The sequence below is a fragment of the Hesperophylax consimilis genome, chromosome 19, assembly GCF_061612785.1.
Source record: "Hesperophylax consimilis isolate HC1 chromosome 19, BYU_Hcon_1.0, whole genome shotgun sequence".
In the NCBI taxonomy this organism is placed as follows: Eukaryota; Metazoa; Arthropoda; class Insecta; order Trichoptera; family Limnephilidae; genus Hesperophylax; species Hesperophylax consimilis.
The window spans coordinates 25331858-25342949 of record NC_142854.1 but is presented as its reverse complement, the minus strand read 5'-3'; the positions used below and the strand labels follow the sequence as shown (position 1 = coordinate 25342949).

The 11092-nt window shown below is 33.6% G+C and overlaps 1 protein-coding gene across 1 annotated transcript in view; it reads right to left on the bottom strand.

The window, feature by feature from the left end:
- Positions 1–7581: 7581 nt before the first annotated feature.
- LOC149415043 (alpha-1A adrenergic receptor-like) overlaps positions 7582–11092 on the bottom strand; it is a 52068-nt gene continuing 48557 nt past the window's right edge. Inside the window, exon 3 of the mRNA XM_089642984.1 lies at positions 7582–7837. Within this exon, the coding sequence (XP_089499110.1) occupies positions 7582–7837 (256 nt within the window). The remainder of the gene's footprint in view (positions 7838–11092) is intronic.

Genomic DNA, 11092 nt, shown 5'->3' with positions numbered 1-11092 from the left:
CGTACCCGATAAACTTTTACCAGCTATTCCTTAGCACATTTGGAGTAAAAAATGTTACGTGCACTTTGCTGTCCGGTAACATTTTTTTTTAATAAAAAAAATACTATTCATATTTTCACCATATGTCACCAATGTTTTATAATTTGTCAAAGTTTGAAAACCCGTCTGGCAATATTTTGTTCGAGTTTCGTTGAATAATGTACGTACGTACCTACGTTGGCGCGCTTTTACAATCACAACGAAATGGCACGGCACCATTCGTCTCATTATTAACTATTATTATTTAGTGTGTACGAAAGAGCGAGGACACTTTTTGACACACTTGCTAATAACAGCTGTTGAACATGAGAAACAATACAGTGACAGAGACAGAGACACAGACAGAGACGAGACAATGACGGAGTGTGGATTTTTTTTTGTTTTTAATGGAAAAAAAATGTTACCGGACAGCAAAGCGCCCATAACATTTTTTACTCCAAATGTGCTGAGGAATAGCTGGTTAAAGTTTGTCGGGTACTTGCCGATACACCCTGTATATTATTTAAAATGAGATTATAGTAAAAATAAGCCAAATTAATTAGTTTGATAATTTACCACAATTAGGGATGCCATAGTGCCACTGGTTCCGGACAGTTGGTCACCTGAGCCACTTCAACATAATCCTTTTAACATTATTTGTTATAGTTCGAGCAACAAGACATAGATGTCTCTATTGTAGATAAATCTTAGAGGTTATAGACTTATCTGATAGATTTCGGTAGTATACAGGGTGTCCGGAAACTCGTAGTACAAGCGGGAAACTGGTGAATCTACATCACATTTGGAGTCGATTTTGTAGTATATATTTTTTTTATTTGAGCTTTCGTTATCGAGTAAATCGAGTTTGAAGTTGATTTTTTTTTATTTTTTTTTAATCAAATTCTTATAAATTATTACTGAAGATCAAAGTACCCAACTATGGATGGCAACAGGGGATGGCAATAGGGGATGGCAACACTGTCAAGTCTAGTATTGACGTTTTTCTGTATCTCCTTCAAATTATCAAAAAATTAACAAAATCAACAATAGAAAATAGCTAAAAAGTGGTCAATTCATCTAAATCGAAGATTGCGCACTGTCCAGTGTATTTCTTTTCACAAAAAGTGTGTTTTTTGCACCAAAAAGAGTTTTTTGTTTTTCCTCGAGAGCTTGTGTCATAAACTCAAAAATCGGTGCCATAGTTCTTGAATATCAAAGAGTGAAGATCTCAAGTGTAGCAAAGTTATCCATCCTTAAAGGAAACAATTATTCAATAGTGCTCTTTTAGTGTGAATTTAGACGCTCAGCGAATTTAGAATGAATACTCAATGTACTGCATGCGAAAAAAACATTGAAGTTCCGGCCGATTTTATAGCATGTTCTGTATGTGAAGATGGATATCACATTTTGTGTGCGGATATAGTGGAAACTTCTCGCCGAGGTGCAAAAAATCAATCTCAATCGCAACAATGGAAATGTAAGAAGTGCATTAAAATTCCGAAATCAACTAAACAGAAACTTATCGATAATAACATGAATGAACTCAATCAAGACCTGACACCTGTTGCCAAAAATCAAAAACGAATTGCACAAACAGCGAAGCTTACAACCACACCTACAATAACCAGTGAAAATCTAGCTTCATCATTCACAGATGGCTCTAATCAGCCGTTAACATTGGAAATATTCTTGAAGGAACTTGAAAAATTTAAAACAACAATGATTTCTTTTGTAGACAATAAACTAAGCATCTATGATCACAAATATGAAGAAATATTAAAACAAAACAATGATCTACTAAAGTCATTCCAATTCATGGCGGATCAACAGGAAGATCTAAAAAAGCGTGTGACTTCTATGGAAAAATTACAGGTTAAAGATAATGCTGATCTAATCGAATTAAAAAACCAAAACAACATTTTAATTAATACAATCTCACAACAAGACGTCAAAATCGACAGACTAGAATATATGTCTCAAATATGTAATATTGAAATAAGAGGGATTCCAGAATCCATCTCTAATAACTATTTAGAAATTCTCAATAAAATAACAAAAATTATCAACTTTGAGGACTCTTCAGGAAATGTGAACTCGGTAATAAAAAAAATCTATAGAATGGGGCCTAAAATTGCTGAAAAAAATCCCAGATCAATCATTGCGACCTTTAATAACACACTAGATCGAGATAATTTCTTATGCAAAATAAAAACATACACAAAGGCCACAACTCCCAGCACAAATAAATTAAATACATACGATCTAGGAGTATCGCAAGATGCCCAACGAATATATATATCGGATCACTTAACACAAAAAGCAAAATTCCTCCTAGGACAAACTAAACGATTCGCCAGAGAAAATAATTTTAAATATGCATGGACATCTTCAGGACGTATCTTACTGAAGAAAATTGACAGCTCAAAAATCATAACAATAAATAATGCCAATGACCTGCAACGTTTAAAAAGTCAATCTATCTGACTTCTATTTCACTCTGTCATTATGGCTGTCAATGAAGATATCATTTCATGTTCTCATATTGTAATATATTGTTATAGAATATTTATATACTCATTTATTTTTATCACAATCAGTAAGATCTCATGCAACCTCATACTTCTAGTAAATCTATATAAATCTGGGAAAAAAATAAATGAATATATCTATATTCCTTTTATGGTCAGATTCTGGAATAGTTCGCAGGTAATTGTAACTTATTTTTCTATTGCAACACACCCGTCGCACCTACATATTTACAGATTGAGTACTCACCGTGCTCTGATTAAGAATAATAAGTCGGTAATTATGAAATTCATTACTTGTTCATTTAAGACTCATTTCATAATTTTCAATAGGATAATGAATAAGCAATGTGATGTATTCTATATTTACCTACCACCCTTAGCTGTTGTTATCACATATAATTTGTCATTAGGTAATAACATACAAATAACAATTGTGCATATACCTGAAAAAAAATTTTTTTATTGCAAATACCTACGCACTATTTTGGCCACATCGCTGTGTATTTCAAATGTTTTTGTATGTATTTATTTTATGTCAACATATTCTTTGCAACATCTTTACAACCTAAGTACGCTCCATGCTCTGAGCTATATTTTTTTGTTAATATCATTTAATAATTGTTGTTTTGTTAATATCATAAAATCATTGCAAATACCTGCGCACTATTTTAGTCACATTCTGTGTATTTCTAATGTTATTGAATGTATTTGTCATTTTAGTTGCGTTCTTGATACTAACTTATTTATCTTACCAATCTATTACCACCAAAAGATCTACTACCACTCTATAACCACTTTTATTGCTATTATTCACTTTATTATAAATATTTACTTTAAGATTGATAATTATGTAAACATAATTTCCTTCGTTTGTACCTTCACGGGATATACCTACATTTTCGACAAGTTTTCACGGGCTCAAATTAATATTAATATACACCCATTATTATTCTTATTATTATTATTAATTACATCGCATATTATTTGCTTTTGTTTTATGAGTCACACCACCAACAGCAACATGTATAAAAAAGTATTAATATGGATTCTATATTGGATGAAGAACTAAATGACGACAAGGAAATCAATATCAACATAGATGACCCATCAGTATGTAATGAATTTCTTAACCATTCTGCTCTCTCTATATATTGTATGAATATAAGATGCATAAAAAAAAATTTCGATGATACTATAGCTGTTCTCGACGCAATACAACATAGATTTGGCATTATCGTTTTTAGTGAGGCTTGGTTGAAAGATTCAATCTATATCCCAAGTATTACTGGATATTCATCACATAGCACCAAAAAAAATTATTTACAAAATGATGGAGTTGTCGTTTACACTCGGAATGATGTCATAGTTTCTGTTGAAGAAATAACTATTCCACATGCCAACTGTCTTAAATTACAACTACCTTGTAATGTATGTGTTTTAGCAGTTTATAGATCTCCTTCTCAAGCACACATTGATACCTTTCTTGACCACCTAAATGACTTACTACGTTCTGTATCAACACATAACCATGAAGTGATTTTATGTGGTGATATAAATATAAATATTCTGGATATGAACAGCATAAAAAGTGAACAATATCTTTCACTTTTGATTTACCACGGTCTAAAACCATTAATTATTTCACCGACTAGAGTAACATCAAGTACTGAGAGTTGTATTGATCACATTATGGTTAAGTCAAAAGACGATCCTCAGAGTGCTGTATTCAGGACCAGTATTACAGACCATTTTGCTACATTATTGAAATATCCTAAATCCAGAGTAACAAAATCAAAAAAATAGACGTAAAGCTTAGACTAACTGTGGATAATGACCTACTAAATTCGACACTGAAAGAGGAAACATGGGATACAGTCTTATCCACCAGTGATGTCAATACTGCAGCTGATAATTTCATAAGACGTCTAAAATTACATATTGGAAATTGCTCATATACTAAGAGAATCCATTGTAATAAAAAGCACTTGAAACCATGGATAACTTCTGGAATTGTTAACTGCCTCATTAAACGTGACAAATTACACAAGAGTTGTCGTAAAGAACCAAATAATATCGAACTGTTTGCACATTATAAAAGATACAGAAATTGGTGTTCTAAAATTATAAAAACGACCAAACAGACATATTATAAAGGGAAGCTTCACGAGGTAAAAGGAAACATAAAGCAAGAATGGAAAATAATAAAACAAGCATTGGATTTGCAAAAGGAATCAGTGCCCATAAATAAACTGAAAGTAAATAATAACATTGTATCCATAAATGATAATCCAACAGTCATTACTAACCATGTGAATAATTTTTTTAGTGATATAGGTCAAAATTTTGCTAATCTTTTGTGTAGTGCAAATAACACCAGTGAAGAATCTTTAGTAAAAAATTATAATCCAACACAATCTATGCAAAATGCCTGCTTTGAATTCAAACCAACGAATTGTAATGAAGTTTTAAATGTGATTAATGAGCTAAAATCAGGTTTTTCGAGTGGAAATGACAATATAAGTGCAATGGTCTACAAACAAAATGCTTCTGAACTAGTAATACCTATTACACACATTGTAAATGTTAGTTTTGAGAATGGCTTGTTCCCTAATCATTGCAAAAATTCCGAAGTTATTCCTTTATTTAAAGGAGGAGATAACAAAGATGTAAATAACTATCGACCTATCTCCTTGCTAAATACGTTATCAAAAATAATAGAGAAATTAGCTAAAATTAGGTTGATGTCTTATGTAAAAAGATATGAAATTCTCTCAGATAATCAATTTGGCTTCCGAGAGAACATGGGAACAAGTGATGCTGCTTTAAAAATGATTACCACAGTCGTAGAAGCTCTTGATACTGGCAATAAAGCAATGGCCGTCTTTTTAGACTTGTCTAAGGCATTTGATACCGTATCCCACGGTTTACTCTTAAAAAAACTCAGTTCAATGGGTATTGTTAATAAATCTTTAGATTGGTTCAGATCATATCTTGAAAATAGAACACAGAGAGTAATAATTAATGATCACATTAGCTCAAATAAATCAATTGTATATGGTGTTCCTCAAGGTAGTGTTCTGGGTCCAATTCTATTTTTGTTATATATTAACGACCTCTGTAAACTGAAATTTTCTGGATCTTCAATTGTATTTGCAGATGACACTGTCTTGGTGTTTGCTGCTGACACGTGGAACGAAACGTATGCTAAGTGCGAGGCAGGATTAAGGGCAGTCAAAAATTGGCTTGATCAAAACTTGTTAACCTTAAACATGAACAAAACTAAATATATTACTTTTAGCATTTCCTCTGTAAATCAACCATCTTTGGAACGTTCATTAAAAATACATTGTTGTGTGCAGGAGTGTAACTGTCAATCTTTGGAAAGAGTAGACAACATCAAATACCTGGGTTTAATTATTGATAAAAATTTAAAATGGAACAATCACATTACTACATTAAGAAACAAAATAAGAAGGCTAGCCTACATTTTCAAAAATCTAAGAAACATATTGGACAAAGTTACATTAAAAACTGTATATTATGCTCTAGTTCAATCAATGCTTTCATATAATGTTGTCTGTTGGGGTTCTTGTAACAAGACTACCTTAGAGCCTTTGAATGTTGCGCAAAAATTAATTTTAAAAATAATGTATAAGAGAAATTTTATGTATCCATCAAAGTTATTATATAGTGAAAGCAAAATTATGACAATAAGGCAGTTGTACATAATACAGGCTCTCTGTAAATTTTTCAACAACACTATTACTGCCAAAAGATCTCAACAAGTGCGCATCACTAGAATGGGTTCTTCTTTAATGTATCAGCCGGTGTATACCAGAACATCCTTCGGACAAAGGAGTTTTTCATATAAAGCTCCGTTGCTATATAATATGCTTGGAGAAAATATAAAAACTATAGGTACGTTAAATTCATTCAAGAAAATGGTCAAAATCTCCGTACTAGCTGAGAATGATGATTTTGGATCACCCATGTTGTCGCTTATATCATAATTCCTTGTGGAAGCTCTGTTTCGATACAATCCTTATTTACTTACTGCGCATGCACTTATTTACTTCTAAAATAACTTTTGGTTATTTATTATTATGTTACTTATTATTATTATTATCTACTTAATTATCGTATTAATATTTACTTTAATTATTGTCTAGCTAAAATATTTACTTACTTACTTTTTATTATAATATTATCTACTTACCTATCGGTTATTATTTACCTTTTTTTATCTAGTTATTTTTTATTTTTTCTTATTTCTTTATCTTATCAGTATGGTTTCCTATGCCTGTGTCTGATAAGCCAGCACAGGTACCTTGTACTTTAGTTAACAGAAGAATATTATTGTTGCCAACTTACTTAATAATGCTTCTTTTCTTTTCTTTTCTTTTGTTGACTTTTTTGTTTTTTGTTTTTATTTTTTTCATACATTTCTTACTAAAATTTTGTTTATTTTTGTCTACCGGTCTCGAAACGTCCGTGTCATAAACTTTTCTTTTTTTGTTTAAATTTAATTTAATGTTGTTATTATTTTAAATTTACATATATGTATTTTTTAAATGATATTATTGTAAAGCTGCACATCTTGATACAGGAATGCCCTAGTGAGATGTGCAGAGTATGCTTTTTATGTAAAAACTGTTTTTTGAATTAAATAAATAAATAAATAAATAAAAAATAAAAAAATTAAAACTATTTGAAAGTAAAACAAATGAAGAAACTCGGATTTGAAGCATTATTTTGAAATCACCCTTCATTTAACCCGGTGTAATCATAAAATATTTCTGCTCTGCAGGGTTAAAACATCTGTTATTCAACCCTAAACACCAGAAAAAACTTTAACCCTAAAATAGCCGAAAAATATTTTTTTTTTGGTTTTTTTTTTTTTTTTTTTGAAAATGCTCAAATCAAAAAACTTTATGTTTTTTTGGGTTCCCCATGTGGTGTAGATTCTCCAGTTTCCCGCTTGTACTACGAGTTTCCGGACACCGTGTATAAGTTCGTTTTTTTATTAAAAGAGTTTTTAGTCCAAAAAAAGACACATTGTTTTGTTGCTGTAAAGAAGTATGATCAAGAACAATTCACGACATAGAAGGCAGAAGAGTTGACGTACCTGAACGGGGGCTCCACCTCTGTGAGCCCGCATGCCCCCGTTCGGCATGCGGGCCCCATTGAGTCTTGCAGATCTGCCCACGGCAGCCCGGTAAACCTTCCACCACAGAAGTAACATCGCTGCTGCAGGAATGTAGAAGGAACCGCATGCTGAGAATATCACGTAGCTAGAACAAATAAACAACAGGCTATCAGAAGAGATAAATTTGCGAAAGGAAGCAGATTTGCGATATACTCCCTAGAAATGTGTGCCAGACACAGCAAGACAACAAACAGAGCTTCCCATAATGGCGAGGAGAACAAACCAAGTAGCATGAAGCAAGGAGAGTGGCGTGGTTTCATCAACAAAGGCATCTGACAGTATACAGGCATTGCATTCATTATAATACAGGGTGCGGCAGAGAGGACGGACGTTTTTGAGATGGGTAGTACACTCCCCCTCCGTCTACGAGAGAGGTGGAGGGGGTGCCGCTTGAATCGTTAGTTCCTAGCATTGTTTTACCAGTTGTCGTCATGGAGCCGTGGACGGTGGAGCACCGCGTTTTCGCCTATGATTGTTTCGTCCGAAATAATGAGTCAGTCACAATCACTTCAACATTCATCGGAATAAAGCTGTTCTCTCTCGAAACACCATCCTTCGTTGGGTTGAATCACTTCGCAGGCGTGGTGAACTGATCAACAGAAGACCAAGAGGAGCTCCGCGAACAGTTCGAACTCCTGAAAATGTTGAACGCGTTCGAAAAGCCTTTCTTCGCGACTCGATCTGCCGGAAACATGCTGCTGCACTTCGCCTCAGTGATCGTTCGGTAAGGCGAATTTTGCATATGGATCTCCGCTTTCACCCCTATGATATAGAGCGATGTTGGAGAGAGTCTACGACGGCCGGCATAGTCCAGTGGTAACGCATTGGACTGCCATTCCGAAGGTCGCGGGTTCGAACCCGGCGTGCGCAAACAAATTTTATTTGATTAATTTGTGTTATTTCACAATTAATTAATTAAAATAATATATAGTATATTTGCGGCACGTTCCAGAGTGGAAGATACTACCAGTATCGCCCTGGTGTAAGACCACAATTCAGAATTGAAACGTTGCTCCAAATGGCTTTAGCCGTGTTTAGTGACTAGATCTGAATAGCCAGGTACTTCCCCACCTTCCTCTTTCCCTTCCCCACTTACCTTCAGTCTCACAACATCCCCAATTGGGGATGCCATAGTCTCACTGGCTCCAGACGGGAGCAGTTGGGAACTACCTGAACAAAAAAACGCGAACTTCCAAGAACGCCTCCAGCACTGAATCAACGATTCCGGCCACCACATGCCTGATGTGATTTTCCACACTTGACTGTCTCAAATGCTATTTCCTCGCAAACCTGATTCCATCAATAAATTTGTTTTTGTTTTAAAATTAAAACTATTTTATGATTTTTTTTAAACCGTCCGTCCTCTCTGCCACACCCTGTATAACCACTTAGTGCGCTGCGTAATCCCAAATCGGGTAAACAAAAGTTCGTGCCTGTTCCCAAAATTCAATATTTAATTACACTATTTAGTTGGACACTTTTACAAATGTGATATATTTTACCCGCCGTTGTTGCCTTTTCATTAGGGTTGCTAAGCCAGACAATTCGTTCAAGAACGAACATTCAGATGGACTGCGCACCATACATTTGCCTAATTTTATCGAATTTTACTTTTTTGCGCAGGTTCTTGTTATTTTAATGTGTGCTCTTCGTAATTTAATGCATTCTTGAACCCCCCTGGTGCCAAAAACATGATCACGTGGTTTGTCTCCGAAATTATACCCGGATTTTACGTTAGGGAAAATCTACCTCTTCTAACGACTGTGGTGCAATACCAATGCCGGGAAATAAATATTAAAGATAAAAAGTAATACATTCTTTATTGTTTCGTAGGTCAAGTGGGCAAAATTTCATCAATGTCGGAATTAAACTGTAGATTTGTATAAAAATAAATAAAACGCCGCCCGCCCGCCACAGATGCTCTCCTTTATATAAATACTAATAGACACGAAAAATCACGGGATAGGAATAATATTTTTTTAAATAATATTTCTGTCAAAAATAGGCGAAAAAGTAACTGCATATAATGGTCATCACTCGTCTGAAAGTTCCAGTTTTGAAAATTAGACTTATATTCAAAACAAATTTGAGTAAATTGAACCACATTTCAAGTCGAGGGTTAAGGCTCTCGACTAGCAATCTGCAGGTCGTGGGTTGAAATCCCTGAGTACTCAAATAAATTTTATTTGATAAATTTGTGTTATTTCATAATATACTCATTAAAAATAATATATAGTGTATTTGCGACAAGTTCTACAGTGGAAAATACTCTCAGTATCGCCCTGGTGTAAGACCATCATTAAGATTTGAAACGTTGCTTGAATTGGCTTTGGCCATGTTTGGTGACCAGATCTGAATATCCAAGTACTTCCTCACCTTCCTCTTCCCCATCTCCTTACTCCTTACCCTCCTCATTACCTTCAGCCTCACAACATACTCCAATTGAGGATGACATAGTCTCCCTATATTTATACGGCTGAGAGCAGTTGGGACTGTTTTGCGTTTTCACATAAAAAATAAAACTAAAATTATAATTTTTATTTTTTTAATTATAATTTTTTCTCATTATTATTGCTTGGTGACGGTGGTCGTAAAATTTTCATTTCCAAAGTTATTGGTAGGATTTATGAGATTTTGAATATAAACTGGATATTTAATTGTGAAGCTTAATTTCATTAAATCCCCTTTAAGGCGATAAGGCGGTATTACTAAAATCTCTAATGTTTCTAGAGGGATTTCTACGGATGTAAGTTATTTATATTTGAGATTATTAAATACAGTACTATACTATAAAATTAGCGGTAAGCACCATATTTTATTGTTCTAAACGATGAGTTAGTAACTTACCGAGGTATCCCTCTAGAAATATTTGAGATTTTATTAATACGTTCATCAGAAATAATTAAAATAAAATCGATTTTACAAGCCTGCTATGGCAAAGTCGACCGTGGGTCCGTCTTTTAGGCCGGGCTGTGCGCAGAATATAGTTTTTACACGATTACAATAGACCAGAGCCGCGTGTCGCATATTTTTGAGAACGGCTGCTTCACTTAGGTCGTAAAGATTATTTTTGGGTATTGTCTCGTTTTAAGGCGAAGTTTAATGCTAAATCACTATTTTGATTAATCTTTCTAACGGATTGGTGTACATTATGAATACCAAAAAATATGCTTTAGATAAATTGAAGGTGTTCCTATCGTTTCTCTTGATTAGAATACAAATAATTACTCAATAAAAAAATATAAATGTAAACTTCTAAAAATTTTTTTTTTCAATAGAAATTTATGAACGCGTAAAGGAAACAACTTTAAAAAAATACAGTATTATAGTTAAGATTATC